This window comes from Drosophila arizonae, chromosome 4 (assembly GCF_054131065.1).
Source record: "Drosophila arizonae isolate 15081-1271.41 chromosome 4, UAZ_ARI_1.0, whole genome shotgun sequence".
NCBI lineage: Eukaryota > Metazoa > Arthropoda > Insecta > Diptera > Drosophilidae > Drosophila > Drosophila arizonae.
Window position 1 is genome coordinate 24,399,213 of NC_142924.1, and position 20,021 is coordinate 24,419,233.

A 20,021-nucleotide genomic window follows, 5' to 3' on the forward strand; every position below is an offset into this window, starting at 1 on the left:
CTCATCGAGGGGCGTGCTTCCAGTCCGAGTCGCAAGTCCCTGTTGATGCAACCGAGTTGATTATAAAGCCAGCTATTGTTAATATTATTTCAATTGAATTGATAAGAGCGTCGTCGCCACCGTCAACGTACGACTCATTGAAATGGAAAATATTTGCACATCAGCTGTCGTACATACATACATATATGTATTTATATCTTTGAATGAATTGTGGGATTGATATGATGTTCGCTAGCTGACGGGCTAAGCATGTTAAAAACCCGACTGCCGTATGGGAGCAACTAGTCAGAGTAGAAAGGTCACATATGCACTGTAAATTTGAATCAGCTTCAATTTAATTCAATTAAATGTGAAGTGTAACATTGTCTGGGTTTTAATGCCTAAAAGAGGCAAGTAGATGAACACCTTGATTGGACATGCTTAAAGTGTTGCAATTGCGCGGGCAATATACAAATGCTGTGTAATCAATCAATCGAATGTGTATTATAGACAGAGCTATCGATAAGACTATCGCAAGCACGGTGCAGTATTTTACTAGTATATTGAGAGCTTATTTTTAATGGCGACTAGTATTTACGTGATATCAATACTTGGTCATTCTGCCAACCACGCCGCATGATTCGTGCCCTGCAGACAAAGTAAAACAATTGAAAGTATTAAATCCTGAGTGGAATGGACGTTGAGGATGATCCCATTGTGGAGGAGATCCCAGTATTTCTGTCAAAGAATTTGCAGGACAACCTATACCTATTTCAATACCCCACAAAAACCGAGCTACTAAATAACGATAATGCCGTCGTCGTCAACTGTTGTGTGAAGCCGTTTACACAGGAAGTCAAAGTAGATTTCGGTCTAAACATTGAGTCTAAGCACTTTGATCGCTTCAAAGGTGAACAATTTGCAGTAGCCGCCGATGGCAAGAGCAACCTCGCCAATGCCACACATAAAGGCTCTGAGAGGCCCACGTTCAAGCGTGGCATCATGGATAAGCAGGCGTTTACCAGCACGCGATCCCTGACAGACATCTCAAAGTACGTAGTGGGCATTTACACAGACAAGGAAATGCACTTGTCACCACTGGCTAGTATTGTGCAATTGCGGCCCTCGCTCAACTACTTCGATAAGGAGGACAAGCGTCGCAAGGCGGAGCAAAAGGCCCAGTCGGAGGATCTGGATGATGAGGAGGTGGCGCAGCAAGTGACGGTCAAGTTTGCACGCGGCACTGGCGCTGGCGCCGCCGCAAAAAAGTCCAAGGAGCAGCGCGGCAGCTACGACAAATTCGTTCAGCGAATCGTGGACGAGCCGTGGTGCGAAAGCTATTGGCATGCGCGGGACACTCCCACAGCGGAGCTAGAACGGCAGAAGCTCTACAGCACTAACCATCAGTCCAATCAGTCGCTATCATTGCCGCCCAGCGAGTATCTGTGCAAACTGCTGCCACACGACGAGCACGTCCAACAGGTGGACACGGCCAATGTGGTGCCCGTCTACAACAAGGCAATGTTGAAGACTTTACCTCTGCTAGATCAGCTGCGCGTGCTGCTTAAGGATGCCAAAATACTCTCGTTCTCTGACGTGCTGAACATCCTCACGGAGTACGTCGATCCGCATGTCAGCGCGGACAAGGTGCTGGCGCTGTTACCTCAAGTGGGAATCCTGCTGCACGGCAACTGGGTACCCAAGTCCGAGGTGGTCTATCCCGAAAAGATGCTATCACATGCCAATGGAGTCTCTGCAGAGCAAATGATACGTGCCCGGGATTACATAGTAGGTTACACAACGGAATATAAATGTATAAACTTTTTGCAGAATATTTATATTTTTCTCTGGTTAGCTCTACAGATTCTCGCGTACTCCGTTCCTGTATCGTAATCAAGTGATGACCGCTACCCAGTTGCCCCCCGCTGAGACCTTGGATGTGTTGAGCACTGTGGCACGCGTTAATTCCACAAAGCGCTGGGAACTTCTCCTCCCGCCGGACAAGGAGTTTGAGAAAAAGCATGTAGAACTAGTTCAACGACAGGAGCTGCATTGGCGCGCCACGGAGCAGTCGTACAATGAAATGGATTGGGCTAAGGAGACGAAGCGCGTGCGCAAGCGCTCCACGCGAAAAAGCGAATCCCAACAGCAAACCACTATGACGATGCCGCCTCCTGCAGCTCACCTTTCTACAGAAGCGTAGCGTCAGCTCAAAATAAAATTTTAAAAAAGGAAAATAGTTGTTATTTATAGAAAATGTCTAAATGAACTTATCCACCTTCAAAACTAGTTCCTTTGAGACGCTTAGTTTGCGGTCTTAGTTGGAACTAGTTTATAGTAAATATGTAACATTACCATTTTGAGTACAAAATATTTTTGGTTAACACATTCTTTATTCTTATAAAACCCAATATAAAATATTACATTAAATAAAAATGAAATAAAGCTTCACAACAATCCTCATATTGTGAATTATTTGAACATACTCCTCTTTTCTAAAATAAAATCATTTATTATTTGAATGACAAACTTTACCGCCAATTTCAAGAATTAGAGATGGCAGTTTGACGATAGACCTAACATAGTTGGTGGATTAAATGGGAAGATTCAGTATTATAATTGGTATATTTCGTATAAGAATCTGTATTTTTTTAAAAGTGTGTTTTGGTCATGCTGCCTGCCGTATTCGTGTATTCGTTTTGATGTCCGAAGAACAAGTAGCACGTCGCTCGCGCATGTTATGAAAATCAAAAATTTAAAGAGTTGTCTTAACAGCACACGACACCACAAGTGCAACAATACATAATTTAAATCTAAATTGAAAAGCATTAGTTCTGTGAGTGTGCGCCAAGAGGAGAGCGCGAGTGCAAACTAAGTGAAATTCAAATCGAAGCACACTGCGGCGGCGTCGCTTTGCGTCGTGTTATTCCTTCGCTCGCCTTTTAATATTCAAAGTCGTTTTTGTTTTTCGTTTTTTTTTTTTTTTTTACTGTGTTCCGATCGTATTCTCTCTTTCTCTCTTGGCCGCGAGTGCGTTTGCGTGGCGCGATGTTCTGTTCGAGTCCATGAAGTGCAGTCGCGTTTGTTTTCATCCACACAACTAAAACAATGTCGGAGGCCGAGCACAAAACCTTGTCCCCAAAGCGCAGTGAGCCTGACGCTCTGGAGGATCAGCAACTGAGCAATCAGCAACTGCTGCTGCACCAGACAACGCAGTCGCTGCTAATGGCCAGCTCCATGCTCTGTTCCGGTCCTGTGAACCCACCCACACAAATCAAATTCAATGTCGAGGACTTGCTGCATGAGAACAAAGTGCTACAATCGAAGGTGAAGGAGCTGAGCATCGAGCGCGATCGCCTGCTCTGCCTGGTGGCCAATCTGCGCCTCGAGCTGGATATGGCTGAGCTGAAGCGCTTGCCACTCGAACTGGACGAAGGGTGAGTAGTGCCACGAGCAACTTAACTTGTTTCCTTCAAGACTCTCGGATGGGGGCAGCGGCAGGAGCAGGGGACTCTGAGTCAGCGTCGCTGTGTCATGTCCTCCTGCCCAGCTGCACAAATAGGCTGCAGGGCTTAAAATGCTCTGCTTCTGTCTGGTTTTTGCAACCCCATTTCATGTGCAATTCTCAGTACTTCTTCCTACCTTCGCTACCTGTGTGCGCTCACAGTCCTGGCCAAAATATTGCACCAATCGAACCAGCGATCACACTTATTCAACTTTTTGCAACTCTAAGAAACTCTGACTCAACCGCAACCGCAGTTGAATTTTTGTTTTTGTCGATTCGTTATGTTTTCAGCTTACCTTTTAGGCTTATCGGACTCGCTACACCATTTGTTTGTATTGCTCCGTGTATGTGTGTGTGTGTGTGTGTCTGTCTGTGCGTAATTCCCACCTTATCTCTCGAACTCGCCTTGCTGATAAGCGTATCAACAACTAACGATAGGCGATAGATAAGTAGTCCAAAATGTATAACTTAATTTCTAACTTGGAATTCAACAGCGGAAATTCAATATCAAGTTTGGGGTAACAGCCATTGCTGAGAATTGAGGAGAGGCCAAGCCAATAAGGCCTTAACATTGCCTTGACCTAATAATTACGAATTACGAAAAGATCATAAATTGGTATGAGCTATAAATATTATTTGCAGAACAGTAAAAGTCATGCATAAACTTGGGATTAATGTCTTAAGAAAAGTCATTTTCCAAATAACAGGTTGCCAGGGGGCATAACTAGCATGATGTAATAATATATATAAATATAAATTGAGTATATTCTTATCTACTGTTTCATAACGGCACAAAATTGATTCGATTAAAATTAAAAAAAAAAAATATTGTTGCTTTAGTTTTCTTTTAACTAGTTTTCATTTAAATAAAATGTTCATAAAATGTTATTTGTTATTTGATATTAAACAATTGTTCTGCTACTTTAAGTTACAATTCTTAAAATTAAACAAAGGTAAACAAATACATTTTCCCGGTGAGGTCTTGAGCCATCAGACGATAATAATGGAGTTCCTATTAATATTTAAATATAGGCCTAACATTTTACAGTTAAATGTACACGCCCATCAGTATGTGACGAAGGCAACAAAATGAAATCACAAACTGCCCGCACTTAATGCAAACACGCAAAGTGCGCGAGCGATAAAACGACACATATTGTCATTGAGATAGAGACACAGAAACAGATACAGATATAGATACATTTACAGATGCAGATACATTTACAGATATATTATATATTTATAGCCACTAACTACCATAGCTCAGGTTAATGGTCCGCTGTGAGCCCGTTTATGGCTATTCAAATAAGCGCAAGTGTTTCAGCTGCTGCGCGGTTCAGTGGTTCAGCGCAGTTCACTTATCGCTGCTCTCTAACTGTTGTTTTTCTAGCTACCCGCTTAACCTTAAGCTTGAGTCGATCTTCACAAAAGGTTCTTTTTTGGCGCTTGTTGAAATTTTTGCGTTGTTCACCTTCACAAAAGCGTTAAGCAAAACAAAAAATAATAAATTCTCAAGATGAAAACGTTGAAAATGCGCGGGCAGCTCAAATGAACTCGTTGTTGTTGTAGTAGTTGTTGTTGTTGCTGTTTGCTTGTTGTCTGTTGGTCTTTTTGGTCAGCCAACTCAAAACACAATGTCGTTGGCTTTTCGCTCAGTCCCGCTGTCAGTCCAACAACTCATTAGCCAAGTTATCATCATCTAATAAAGCAAACAGCAACAATAACAACAACAACAGCAGCAGAGGCACACGCACACTATTACAATTACAACGACAACTCGAGCTATGTCTGCTAGGGAAATGGCTGCATAAAGCAGAAACAACAACAACAACAACAGCAACAGCAACAAGCAATAGGAGACAGCAACAGAAAAAGAAAGAAAAAACACATTTGCCCATTTTAAAATGTCTGCTGAGTGCGATAATTAAGCGAGTTGGAGAGTCTATTAATTTCATACGCCCCTTTTCAACTGGCCAGAGGGACAGACAGACAGACAGACAGAGGGGAGGAATAGTGGGAGAGATTGAGAATGAGCGATAGTTCGCAGAATAAAGGGATAAATAGCGGGCTTTTTGACTATTTAATGGCTGCTAAGTAGGCAAAGCTCAAAGCTTAGCTTAAGGTTAAACAACTGTGTCAAATAACGGGAAAAAATGAGCTGTTAAATACAATAAATATGTATATCAGAATTTTGCACTGCAAATACAAAGAGCGTCCATAAATGGGGGAAATCAACTTCAAATTGAGCACGAATATGTATATATATAAAAATATATATAAAATCAGACTGTTCTACGTATGTCTGTAAAGTTTAAAAGGTATTCATTTATAGTGTACTTATAGTACTTATCTAGAAGCACCTTCATTTATATTCTTACCGTACGCCAATGACGATATATTTACGTAACTGAATGCTTTCGCATACATACATACGATTGCTGTTAATATAAAATGGGTTTCAATATGTAATCAGAATTAAATAAGCCCCGCGTGGCATGGCCAAGTTTTATTGTTTAAGAATATTTTAATATTTCCTATTAATTAAGCAACTTTTAATAATAATTTTCATCAGTTATTCGGGAAGTAAAATGTCTTATTCAGCACTGTCATTTACTTTAATTATCATTTGAAACCTTTTGGCTATTTAGAATGCAATAAAAGTGTATTATGAGTGCGCCATATCTAGATCTCTTGCTTAAGTGGTGTCTGTGTTCTCTTCATTTGCATGCAACATTTTGTGGTTGCTGCGAGCTGGAGGGGCGGACAGTGCCTCCTAATTTCGTAACATGCGTGCTGCAAATGTTTTTTTGTTTTTAATTAGAAGTTATGCTAAATGGACATGCAGTGCGTGGCTGGCATGTGGCGGGGGAGGGACGCGCTGAGCTAAGCGGCAGCAGCAGTCTGGGGAGTCTGTGGGAGCCCTGGCTAGAAACAGACGGACCCCTTCAGCCGTTTCGACTAGATTATAAAACACATATGCATATGTATTTATTACGCATGCGATAAACAAAAACTTTTCACATGAGCTGCCCAAAGTTTTCAATTGAAAAATGAGATCATCCATCGAGCGGCGAGTGGCGAGCGGCGGCAGCAGAGCAGCAAAGAATAATAATTAAAATCACTTGGCTATATCATTTCTGAAATGTTTGATAAACAATGCCATTGGCGTCTGGGGTTGTTAAAATTGTTGTTGTTGTTGTTGCTGTTGTTATTGCTATTCATGTGCGAATTTCACATGGCAAAGAGCGCTTTGGCAACCGCCAGCTTAAGTCTTCAGTCTTAACGGATTAGTTTTCGGACTACACAAAACACACAGTGTAATCAATTTGGTATTATTTTTATTTCTTTTTTTATACCCTGAACCCATTGAAAATGGGAAATCAGGGTATAATGGTTTTGTTAAAAGTATGTAACAGGCAGAAGGAGGCGTGGCAGACCCCACAAAGTATATATATTCTTGATCAGGGCGACGAGCTGAGTTGATTTGGCCCTGTCCGTCTGTCTGTCCGTCCGTCCGTCCGTCCGTCCGTCCGTCCGTCCGTCCGTCCGTATGTATGAACGCGTCGATTTCAGAAGATATAAGAGCTAGAGACTTCAAATTTTTTTTAAAGTGTCCGTAATTACAGCGCGCATATCAAGTTTATCATTAAAAATCGATAACTCATCCCGATCTTTTTTTATCGATAAAAAACTTATCGAAAACCAGTTATAAAATTATATCTTCTACACCCTTATTGCTAGAGTCTCCAAATTTTTAATGTATGCTTATATGCAATTTATACAGTTTCGGTTTTTGTTAAAATTTACCCCCCACCCTTAAATTCACCCCCTCACCCTCACTTTTGTAAAAAGCTTATTTCAAATACTAGAGACTTGGGCTTTGGAATATACACACATATTCACCACATGATTACGCTCTAAAAGTTTCATTAAGATCGTATGTCTACAAAAGAAATTATTCAACAAAAAATTCTCATAATATTGCCCACACTGCAGCGCAGCCCAAGCGCAGTCGCTGCTTACTGCGCAGTTAGCAGAGCGCAGGCTTATGCGTGCGTGTGGATGCATGTGTATGTATGTGTGCATAAAAGAAGTGCAGAATGATTAGAATATCAGCTTGGAGGGTTCAGGGTATCTCCTAGTCGAGCTGTCTCGACTGGAGCTTTCTTACTTGTTTTTTTTTTGGCATGTTGAGCTCGAGCGGCTTTGACGATGATTGATGGCCATGTAAATTGAACTGCAACTGTAACTGTAACTGTTACAGTTAGTATGTACAAAAAAGTGTCTCGTTATCGTTGTTACCAACTTCCGACTCGTGCCGCATTGGATTGTCAATTCATGGCCTGGCGGCCGTGGCAGTTGCTCAACTTATGCGCCCAACATGGCCATAACATGGCAGCCTTTAGACTATTTTCACGATCGGAGCAGCCCGTGTTGCCGCTTTCCATAGTTTTCTATGCGTGACCCCAAAAATGGCAAAGAGTCTACTCTGGCCTTATTTTGGGCAGACGAAATAAAACACAATGTGGGATTTGCCTTTGCTTTGTTTTTCTACTCGTGCGCGTTATGGAATAAGAGTATACTGGGTTGCTGGAGTCTATTGTCAAGTTGAATTGGTAGAGCGGTAAAATTTTGAGAGGTGAGCTAATTGTGAAGTTCTTTATGGATTGGCGAAGAATTGAAATTCAGCCAACTTACGACTGAGGAGTTTTATTGAAATGTATAGTAATAAAGTATTACACAGTCGGTTATACCCGAAAGTAAGAAATTTTATAAGGTGAAAAAGATTTAAATCAGCACAAATCACACAAACGCCCCATTGTTATGGGCATAAGTCCAATTTTAAAAGACATGTAAATGTCTAACGATGCTCCCTTTATAGAACGACTCAAAAGTTTTGATAGACATCATGTAAGAAAATTTAAAGAATAATCAACAGTTTAAAAACAGTAATAAAATAAATTGTATATTTATATATAATACTAAAATAAATTAAAAATTACTTGAGAAACAAACTTAGAGATTAAGATTAAAAGACAGATTAAATAAAAATTAATTAATTAAAACGCAACAAAATAATAATCAACTATAATAATAATAAAATATTAATAACAAAATATTAATCTGCCTAAATATTGAAGTTTATATTTTTATTTTTATTTATTTTTTATTTTATTTCTCTGTATTTATTCAATATTTCTTTAGTAGCTAAAATCTGATGTAGTGTAGTAGCATTAAAAAAATGAGTTAAAAATGTCGTTGATTTTGTTTCTATTAGAAATCATAATGACGCTTGTGTATATTTGATTATGGTTATTTCTTAGCTTTAACTTTCATTGGAGCAAAGAAAACGAAAGTTGAATTGGTGGCTCTATAGATCTAGAGGTAGTATAGTTCAATGTTTGCATCATCATCTCTTTCTATGGGCTGCTCTTAGTTTTTATACTCGTCTCCAGATAAGATAAAGTGTCTAATCTGAAATGTGAAAACCTACATATTGTTTCTTTGACTAATTCTGTTTGTGGTGCTGTCTCGTGTGTCTTATCTCAGCTATGTCGGTATGTTGTATGGGAATCGCTGGAGATCTTCTGGATCGTGGCTGCCAAGTGACAGGCACTTCCGCTCTGTTGCTGTTGCCGTTGCTTTTGCAATTCCAGTTGCACTCTCGCCTTTGGCAGCAGCATTAACTTTGAGGCACTTTTTATTTTCGCTCTTGGGGTCATTTGTTGTGGTGCGCGTGGCTCCACCCAAGCCGTCAATCAATTAACGACGCATCGGAGGGGAAGCCAAGCGAAAATTTGTTTCAAAACGGCAATTAATAAGATCTATTGACTTTTTGTTGCTTTTCTTTTCGTTCTTTCCGATGGAAAATTTGAAATGAAAAGCTCAAATATTCATAAAAACAGAGCAGAGCAGAACGAGAAAAAGATTTTTCGGTGGTCTCTGCGAACCGAGCGTTGTACATTGACCCAAATTCGATGCCTCCCCTTGATGCGTATTTGTTGGACGAGTGTCTGGTACTTCCTTCTGCTGACCCTAGGCACAGTATGTATGCCCCACTCCCTCCCCCTCTCTGTCTGTTTCTTTTGCTGTCTCTGCTCGCCCCACACGCAGCAGCACGCCCCAATTGCTGCAGCTGGTGCCAAGAAAATGCGTCGTTGCTTAATTTCCACACGCACACACACACATACACACACGCACACACTGTTGAATGTGTGTTGACTCCCCGCGTCCGTTCGACACTTTATCGGTCTTAAGAGTGCAGCGACATCGCGGCGGGCGCAGCCTCCAACCCCCAGCCAGCAATCCCCCCGCATATTCAAATTTAATTTTTCGAAAATTAAAAGCACGTAAATTTTAATGTCCACTTATGTGCGTGTGCATGTGTGTGTATGTGTGTATTTGTGTCTGTGTGTAGGCGCATCAACAACAAATGCTTTGCGATTTATATTTTTAGGTTTTCTTGTCACTTTCAATATTTGGGCTTTTTGATGTCATATGCGCGACCAGCGACAACAACAACAATGTCAACAGCAACAACAACAAGGTTCGCCTTGTCGCTGCTGTTGCTCATCAGTCATCGCTCGAGGCGCCTGGGGCTTGACCTTAGCTCCCAGCAGCTGCTGCTGCAGCCTCAACTTGTCGTTGCCGTTGTCCACTCGCCAACGTCAATGCACGCGTTCCCCTTCCCCCTCCCCTCAGCTCTTCCATTTCCATTGCGCGCAATCGCCAAGTGATTGGCAAGCAGCGCCAACTCCAAAAAAAAAAAAAAAAAAAAAATTAAGCGTCGACGCTGCGGCGCCGTTGAACGCATTCAAATGACGCCCACAATAAATACAAATATGAATATACATATAGAAATATACACACATCTATTATATATATGTATATATATATTGAAATTCGTTTATATTATACTTATTTCATTCATACGAAAATTAAAAAGCGAAAACGTAAAACGTAAAACCAGAAAAAAAACGAACAACGAAAAACATGCAAATTGAAAGCGAATTCAATTTTTCGACGAGCGCCAACTTGGTCAACTAGTAACAACAACAACAACAACTCGACTAACGAATCGGCCAACCAACCAGAAGATAGCCATTTATGTGGCCCATTAATCGATTGTCAGCGACGTCGTCATAGTACAGGTATATAGCCCGTTTACCGCCGCTGACCACCAGTCGTCTGTCCACTCGTCCGTCTGTCCGTCGCTCTGTACGTATAGCTGCTGCCCAACGCTGGCAACTAGTTGTTGAGATACTCTAACAAGTTTTTGGGATACACAGAATAGTTGCTTAAAAGAGATGCAGATGCAGAAGAGCGAGCAACACAAGAAAATGCTGCAAAAATTAAGTTTTAAATTTAAATGATTATCGTAAAATAATATTAATAATACAGTTGTAGAAAAAGAGAGAAGAAATTAATGAAAATATGGTAGAGGTTAAAGACGTGAATATAGAATAAAAACGATTAAGTTTATTATCAAACTTTTCTTTATATATAACTCATATCAAATAATAATTTATATATGTGCTATAAAATAATAATGATAGTAACATATCAAATAATAATACACATATATATAATATGAAAAATAAAAAACAAATATATATTTTATTTTTTAATCGACAAAATTGAGTTATAAAATTTTTTAAAAATCTTAAATTTTCGAAAAACGTTTTTTGCATTTTGGTATTATTTTGAATTTTTGTAGTTTGATGAAATGCTGAAAGTTAGATCTATATCGATGATAATATAAATCTTGTAACCTGAACACAAGTTAATACTGCAAAGTATAAATCAATAGGTATAGTATAAAATTAAAAATTAATAATGATGATCATCTTTAAGCTTAGAATTCGAATATCAATTCCTGAATATAAAATATACGTTTATTATGAAAAGTTTCAAGTTAGTTATATATACATACATATATATAGATTATTTCCATATATCGAATATTAATATTATAGGGATATAATTGATTAAATTATAATATTGATTACAATATTCTTAAAGAATGTCAAATGCAATATTTCACAAACTCAATCCCCGTCGAAGCCTTCCACTAATTATGCTTTCTCATTCTCAAAATGCGAATTATGCAAACCAATACTCTGTCGGTGATGTGAAGTGCATTTAGAGTTCGTTAGCTGGAATTAGTTGTTTTGATTACTTGTTACTGTTTTTGCTTCAGTTATTGTTGCTATTGCTGTTGTTTGGCTGTGTTGTTGCAGTTGCAAATGTTGTTTCTACTTAGTTGCGCTCGTATTATGACTCTCTTTGCGGCGTGGCTGTTTAGAGAGTTGCTGCGCCTGCCGGACTTGTGATTATGTTACAGACCTGTGGACTCGGTTTTGTGGCTGGAAATCATCCATGTCATTAATATCATCAGCGTCATCAGGATTATTATCATTAACGTCATCATTGAGTTCGTCGTCGTGTGGCCGTGGGAAGGCAAACAAACTCTCGTTTCGTATCGATTCAAACAGCTTGCCAGGCATCACCCACACCCATGTGATATACACACACACACATAGCTATATCTATATATATACAGTATATATATGTATAGGACTCTTTTTATAGTTATTGCATGCAGCACTCATTGGCACTTTCATGAAAATCAGTTTAACTTAATTGCGTAGCATCTCGTCTGCAATACTCCCAACGCTCTCAGCTAGCTCTGTCCCTTTCTGTGGCTCTCTACCTTTCTCTGCATTTTAATTACGCCACCCAATTAACACGGCACCCCCGCCGCTGCTTCTGCTGTTGCTGTCTCACCTGTGACGGTCTATGGATGATGCTGTTGGATGCTGTTGCCACTCGACGTGACAAATTGGAGCTCCAAGCTTCATTCCCAAATATTTTTGACTAGCTTTAAAGTCTCGATTCGTGTTCGTCGTATTAACAGACTCGATAACTAAGCCAACAAGCGCCCCCACCTACACACTCACACACACGCACACATGAGTAGAGATGTAAATATATACACATGTACGACAAAAACAACATCAAGGCAAAGCAAATTTTCCTTGTGGCCGCCACGTCGTAAACGCTCTAAAAATAGAGTTTAACAAACTGTAAAAGTATTCCACCACATACAAAGAGACGGCAGCCAGCAGCGGCAGCAGCAACGCACCCAAAAACACTCGCACAAACACACACACACTTTGACACATTGGGGATGACGCGCTGTTGCAACCGAAACGTCGCCTGCAACTGTAGTTTGAGTGTGCGTTGTGCCCATTTAGCATCTCTCAATCTCTCGGCTCGCATTGTGCATTATGCATCAAAATCTCAGCACACTTTTCCTATGCCTGTGCCTATGCGAAACGTCATCGTCCTGAGCTGCTCCCCCCACCTGCCCAGCGTCCCCGCTGAAGCTCCAGCTGAGTGACTGCACAGCAGTAGCAGCCTCAGCAGCAGCGGCTCCCATTGGAGGGTCCCTGACCGAACAGGAGCGGGTGGAGCTCAAGCGGAGGCGTTTGCATGCGAGTATATATGTATGTATGCATGTATAATTCCCAGTGGCACAGCACTCGGGCGTATGAGCACTTTCTGTGTTCTTGTGCATCTTTCACTCATGCTACACTGCCTCGTTGTGCGGGCTTAAAAGCTTTGCGAAATGGGCTAGTTGCAAGTGTTGGCTAAATTGTATTCTAATTTTAGTTAGGGTTAAATGTGCATATTTAGTATGTTAATAGATATGTTGGAATTATATATCATCTATTTTCATGAATTTAATTTAAATTATTTTATTGCTTGAAATATTACTGCTTCTTCTATTTATATATCTTTATGTATGATGCCTATATACAGCTGCGGTAATAAAAATAAATATTGGATCAGCAAATATTGACACTAAGTAGCTCCAGGTCGACACCTAAATAAGTAAAAATAAATTCGAACGGATTATTATATCTATTCATTTTTTCATTAAATTAAAAAAACGGTTTAAACTGATTAAATTATATCTATTAATTTCTTCCAATCTTTTCATTGCTATTGAAAGGTCTTTTGTTCTGATTAGTCTGTGCCCTGCTTTACTAATCTTATTTCTGATTAGTCTTTGTCTATTATTGACTTTTTATTATCTACTTGTTATTCGAGCGTGAAAATATTGTTGTTGTTGATAAGAAAACGAAATGTAAAGAACTAAACTGTTAATATGCTGAAGGTTAATTGCTATTGGTTAAAGCTTTTGTTGTATCTGTACCAACTTCTAAATAGTATTCAAAAATCCATGTATTATTGAGCTAAATAGCTATTATATATAATTAATAGATGTATTGAATATGTCACGGTATATATTAATTAGTATATTATATTAATTGCTATTGATTAAAGCTTTTGTTGTATCTGTACCAACTTCTAAAATCTAAAACATATAATTAAAATCAATATTTAAATGAATTCATTAATCTCAGTGTATATATTAATTATTATATTATACACATTCCTCATTACGTTAATAAATTGCCTACAATTTATAAATATCATTTAGCAAAGGGTATTTGACATTTCATAAAGTGTTTTTCCTTCGATTTTATAATGTGTCAAAGACCGTGTTTTAAGGCGACTCCGCCCCAACATGTTCTTCAGCATGTTCTGTAACATGAAGTACACTCCGCGTTGTTGCAGTCCGCTGCTCGGCCTCCCACTTGCCACCTCTTTCTGCTGCTCCCTCCCTACCCCGGTCGCGGTCCCAGTTGTAGTGTGCTCTTTAGCGTTTGCTGACTTTTACACGGATGACAAAAGAGGCATTGCACAGCATGCCCAGGATGGATTCGCTGGGACGGCAGCTGCTCCATTTCCACAATTTCTACACTTGACTGACAGATCTGACTGCAACTGCAACTGCAACTGCAACTGCTGCTGCTGCCTGCTGCCTGCAACAGTTTTGATTATTACTCTTACTTAATTAACTGGCAGCTCGAATAAGGAATTCTCGAGGCTTCCTTTTGGTTAGTCTCTATGGCACTCGGCTAGCGAATAGCTCGTCGTCATCTTTCTACGAAAATGGAAATGGAAATGATATTTTCTTTTGTGCTGATAATCCATAATTCAGCTCTGGCATTTGCCTACTTCAAGTTGGTCGTCTTCTTCCTCTTTGTTGTTGTCTCTTTGTCAGATTGCCTCCATTTCCATATCGAGTTCATTTCGATGGGATTTCTTTGAGATGCGTTGAGCATTTCGTTTGCCTACTCAGTAATTTTTCTAGTTAGTAATGGGGTATGCTGTTTTCTTTAGTAAATGTCTAATTTTACTTTTATATATATTACTATTTGCTGTTATCTATATATTGAATTGTAATGAAAATTTGTAATATGTAATCTTGAAATTTTGTTTAGAACCACGAACATTATAATATGAAATGAATTCTTAATGAATTTTAATAATTAATAATTAACATATAAGCAATGCCATTTTTCGTCAATCCAACCTTGCAGAGTTTCATTACTTTTACGACTACAGGGTATCTGCGTAGTCAGGTCAATTTTTGTTTAATCTGATGCGTTTTCCTTCTGTTGATCTGCTGCGCTTTTGTTTACACTTGAGCGTTCTTTGAGTTTGTTTTTCCTTGTTTATTTGTTTGTTTGTCTTCTTTTCCCGCACAGGAGGGGCAAGCGTGAGCGAGGGGGGGGGGGGGGGCTGGCCAGGGGTGCAGCGAGTCGCAGCTCAACTTTTTATCTAGTTCAAAGTTGGCTGCAAGTTGCATTTTGGATGCGCTCTTCGTTGCGTTGTCGTGCGGCTAATGTGTTTGACCCATTTCAATAGGGGGCGTGCATCCAGTGCATGTTGCTCCCACACTGCAGACCCACCTCCCTCTCCCCTTCGCCTTGGGTAACTTATCCACTTGTCTTGAACAAAAATGAATCCATGAGAAGCGCATTCAGAGTTTGAACTTCTTTTTTATTATTTATTATTTTTGTTCACATAATAAAATGCACAAAGAAACGTGGCCGAGGTAGTTTCTTAGGCTGAAGGGGGTAGGCAAGAGGCACGGGGCAAGGGGCGAGCTGCTGGTGTTGCAGTGTCGTCTCACAGCTGCATTTTGCTGTTGGCAATTACTCGACGCTCACTTGTTGTTGTTGTTGATATTGTTATTGTTGTTCGTGATTATTAAATACTTATTGCTGTCTGTTTATTTGAAAAGCGCGCGCAAGAATTGAAGTCGAAGGCAAAGTCAATGTGGAACGCGCATTGGGGATAGCCTCGCCAAGTGGTTGTTGCTGTTGTTGTTGTGTTGCGGGTGCATGCATGCAACGGGGCCATAGAAAGTGCAGACAGACCCCCAACCCGAGCAGCGAGCAGACACTCGAGCACGCACAGCCCAGAGAAAGGAGTTCTCAAAGAATTCAATTCAATTCGTCACTTTTCCGGGGCTCGCATTGCCCTCTAGAAACTGCAGCTGAATGATGCCTGGGAATGATGTCTACTAAATATTAAATGGACCAACGAGAATCTCACAAAATACCCGCTGAGTTGACTGAGCTATCATATAATATTCAAAGAAACTTTGAGAAGCTTGCAAGAAAGTTAGCTAAAACTTGTTTGATGTTTGTTTTCAAAAAATTGAATATTAAAGTTTAATCAACTATCAGATTTTGCTTGTGTTTCTGCTTCAACATTTTTGATGAAATTAATGGAACTATTCTGTAATGTCCAAAATACGAATTTGATACAATGAAAATTATATTATAAAAGTTATAGATTTTTTATATTGTTTAATTTTTGTTTGCAATCCGGGTGAAACTTAACAATAAGCACATAATACAAAAATATGTATTTATAATATTATATGTGTGCATATATATAAAAAGATTATTTAACCTAATGGTTTTAGCTTCAATGAACTCAATCCATATGTTTAGATATTCAATACATTTATAGCTCTTTTTGTTCATTTATTTTATTTAATTGGTATTATTATTATTATAATGATTCATATCATTCAAATTAAATCATTTAATAAAATAAGAATAGTTAAAAATTTTCCCTATAAAAAAAATTAATAAGTATTTCTAAAATGGCCTTGACTTAAATTTTAATGTCAATAGCATTTCAAGCCAATATTTTCACCAGTTTTAACTCTTACCTGGTTTCTCCAAGTGTATTTGTCAACATTTCAGACTGGCAATGCTATCCATTCGCAATCTCTCTCAGTTGAGCTCTGACTTGGCTCTCGCGCACTTTGCGCTCTCAGTTCACCCCAATTTTTGGCAAATAAGGGTGGGCCATAAATTGCCCTCAAGAAGTCTTGTCCTTCTGGATGCGAGTGTGTCTGTGTGCGTGCGTGTGTGTGTGTGTGTGTGCAGCATCTTGAGGCACATTAGTACTTGAAAGCTGTTTTCCTTCTGCCAGCCCAAAACATTCCGGATTCGTTTCGCTCATGCCTGACGTATTCTGTGCGACGGCATCCACAGCCACCCTTAATCATACGCGTTTCCATTCTCTCTGACTCTCACACTCTCTTTAGGCTGCTCCAACCCAAGCAACAACAACAACAACAGACATAATCAGACTCTCAGCTGCGCTCGACAATTGTTGTTAATGGGACTCGTATTCAGTTTTAATGATTTTAATGAAAACATCAAACTATTTAGCTGGCGATTGCGCCATTAGCTGAGAGAGTTTGTCAATGAACTGCAGTTGCAGTTGCAGTTGCGTTTGTTGTTGGCCATTGGCCATATAGCGTTGGCCGCAGCTGTTCTGCAATGCAATTGCAGTTGCAATTCCAGTTGCAGTTGCACGTTGCACGTTGCAAGTCAGGGCCTCAGCGAAGCAACCACCAGGCTGACGCACACATATAAAAACAACCCGCGCTCGCATCTGTCCCATCTGGTTGGACTCTCTCTCCCTCTCCCTCTGTCTCTCTCTTTGTGTTAAGAGGGTCGTTCGTTGTGCTGCCTCTCTCTCGTTCGGTTGACGCCGCTCTGGCTCTGTCGACGCCTTTAGTAACGCGCTGCTCAGCAGTCAGTCTCACAATACAGTTAGCCGACGTTAGTTTTTCGCAGACGCTTTTCCGCCTAGCAACATTTTCTATTACATATATGGATAGTCTTATATATATGTAAACTTAGATCCATGTAAGCTCAACTGCGCTCCAGTTCTAGTGTGTGCTAGTGCCTAGTGTCTAGGGCCTCGAGAGCCTAGTTAGTGTGCATATTAATTTCGTAAGCGTATCCTTTCGCGTGGGGTAGCTAGCCCCGTTTTCGGTTTCGGTTTCGGTTCTCCCGTTGTGTTATTTTCTTGTTTTTCTTTTTCTTTCTCCTTTTTTTGCAAGCATTTCGTTCGTCTCGCCCGCCCCTTCGTCGCCGCGGTCCTGTGTATGTATTCGTTTGTCTGCAGCCAACCCCGGCAAATTCGCCGTCTTCGTAGTCGTTGCCTACTGCTGCCCACTGGGCGTTATTAATTCCTGATTTCCCGGACATCTGTATATACCCACTATATAGTAGTATATGTCAATAACTAATCGTCTATAACTGCATATATACATATATATGTATATGTATTTTGCAAAATTGGCCCGCCGTTCATCAAATATACACGAATAAAACTCTTGCCGCTGTCGTATTGATTTTTTCTATCATCATTATTAACATTATAATCATTTCGCTGGTGCCAAAGTGTTGTAAACCGTCCATTAAAATCAGAACCTAGTTCCGCAGTAACCAAACCAAAAACAAAAACAACAACAAAAACAACAATTCCGTTTCATTAGACACTGCCCGCAGCTCTAAAGGGCCTCTGTCTGCCTTAAGTAGCACAAGTCGTGTATCCGCTACACACATATATTTATATATACTACATACATACATCTATATATATATATCTACACAATGAGTAGCTATACGGCCGCCCAGTACTACAAGACCACCAATATGATTACCTCCAATGAGATATACTGGTAAGTTATTGACACATGCATACCCTTTTTGTGCATTATCCTTTTCTGTGTTTGCCTGGCTGCACTTGTGGGGCATCCGCCCACACACACACACACACACACTCCCACCCCACACACCCACAAAGACATCTGCTCCTGCTGAGCTCCCAGCCGGCAGTTCAAGGTTCGCTCTGGCCGAGGCCGCTTGTGACGCAATAAACGCCCACAATACGCAGCTCATTGAAGCTGCAGCAGCAGAAGCAGCAAAAATCAATGATATCTCCACTGTTTCGTGTGCTTGCCCCTCTGCTTTCCAGCTCGTTTGTTTAGCTACCCACACAGTGGTTCGCCCACGCTGCCCCACCCTTCCTAGAGGCCACACACCACGCACCGCAGCTCTTCGCGTGGCTTGTGGCGCGGCAACGAAAAGGCGGCATCGCCCACACAATGCACCTTGTCTGTCTGTCTCTAGTTCGAATTGGACTCGAAAACCAACAGCTCACAAAAGTAGGCAACACTCTTCCAATTAGTGAGTGGCTAGCCAGACAGCCGGAGTATGATTTGGTTAGCCGACTTCATTGACAGCCCCAAAGTATGCAATGGAATTAGGTGTGGAGCGCGAGTGGCACTCTGTTCACAATTTCAACTCGAAGCAGCAAATATTCACCATGGCAAGCAACACTTGGCAAACTGATTTACATATTGAGATATCTATGAGATATATTTATCAGTTATTTTGTATATTTAAAATTAATATTCGACATATCTGAAGTCATCTGCGTTTGGCTTAAAAGTGAACTCAGGCGTAGCAAATGGTTTATTTTTGGCACAAAGCAAACACATGTCTATACATACATACAAGCATACCTATATACATATGCTCAAGCTTTCATCAATTTATGTACCAATATGTTTGTTTGTAAAGCTCTTATGTGCCAGCTAACAGTTACATAAACACAATGTAACAAAAAACCTTGAACTCTGACATTTTCAATACAGCCAACATCACATGACACACAGAGAGTGTATCTGAATTTACATACATATCTGCAGATGTGTGTGTGTGTGTGTGCAGCTTATTTTTTCGATAGCTTTATATATATGTACAGATTGAGATATACATAAGTGGGTATGTGCGGTTGGAGCATTACGACTCCCACGCCGCGACACGCGCATAAAAAATTCCATGATAAACACGTGATTATATGTACATGACTACCATTCGATTCATTCGAGTCAGTGCATCTTAAGAAATTGCTATTTAAAAGACGTCGAAATTTGTTGTTAAACACGACCTAAACATCAGAAACTTGATGCTTTGAGCAATATCAGTTATTAAAATAATCTTTGTTGCCCTATTTATATGAGTTTACTTTGTATAACGAAATATATGATAACTTGCATAATTTAGATATGTTTATTATTGTAATATTACACTTCCTATATATAAAATATATATAAAATAAGAGCAATGAAATTAAATCAATTAGAGTTACTTATCAACTTTAGCTGATTTCTGTTAAATAATTTGCGTAGCAAAAAATTTAATATTATAATTGAGTTGGTTTCATTTTTACTTTATTATTCTGACAATGTGGCCATGGCTGTTATTTTTTCTTAAAACTTACAATTATAATAATG

General features: G+C 39.8%; 2 protein-coding genes across 4 annotated transcripts in view; both read left to right on the forward strand.

Annotated features, from left to right (window-relative positions):
* Nucleotides 1-274: 274 nt before the first annotated feature.
* On the forward strand, nucleotides 275-2,216 carry Polr3E (RNA polymerase III subunit E). The gene is made up of 2 exons (XM_018006842.2): nucleotides 275-1,767; nucleotides 1,835-2,216. The coding sequence occupies exons 1-2, from the start codon at nucleotides 673-675 to the stop codon at nucleotides 2,180-2,182; spliced, it is 1,443 nt and encodes a 480-aa protein (XP_017862331.1). The 5' UTR covers nucleotides 275-672; the 3' UTR covers nucleotides 2,183-2,216.
* Nucleotides 2,217-2,663: 447 nt separating this feature from the next.
* Nucleotides 2,664-20,021, forward strand: part of siz (Brefeldin-resistant Arf-GEF family protein schizo) — a 39,489-nt gene continuing 22,131 nt past the window's right edge. For 2 of the 3 annotated variants that reach the window (XM_018006821.2, XM_018006827.2), the window contains exon 1: nucleotides 2,664-3,416. In XM_018006821.2, the coding sequence (XP_017862310.2) occupies nucleotides 3,088-3,416 (329 nt within the window). In that variant the 5' untranslated portion in view covers nucleotides 2,664-3,087. Of the gene's footprint in view, nucleotides 3,417-17,464; nucleotides 18,402-20,021 lie in introns of those variants that run through there. The other variant, XM_018006825.2, reaches the window with a different exon arrangement.

Coding starts and splice junctions, on each gene's coding strand:
- Polr3E (XM_018006842.2), top strand. CDS start 673: ATGGACGTTGAGGATGATCCCATTGTGGAGGAGATCCCAGTATTTCTG. Junction 1,768..1,834: donor TACGTGCCCGGGATTACATA/GTAGGTTACACA, acceptor TTCTCTGGTTAG/CTCTACAGATTCTCGCGTAC.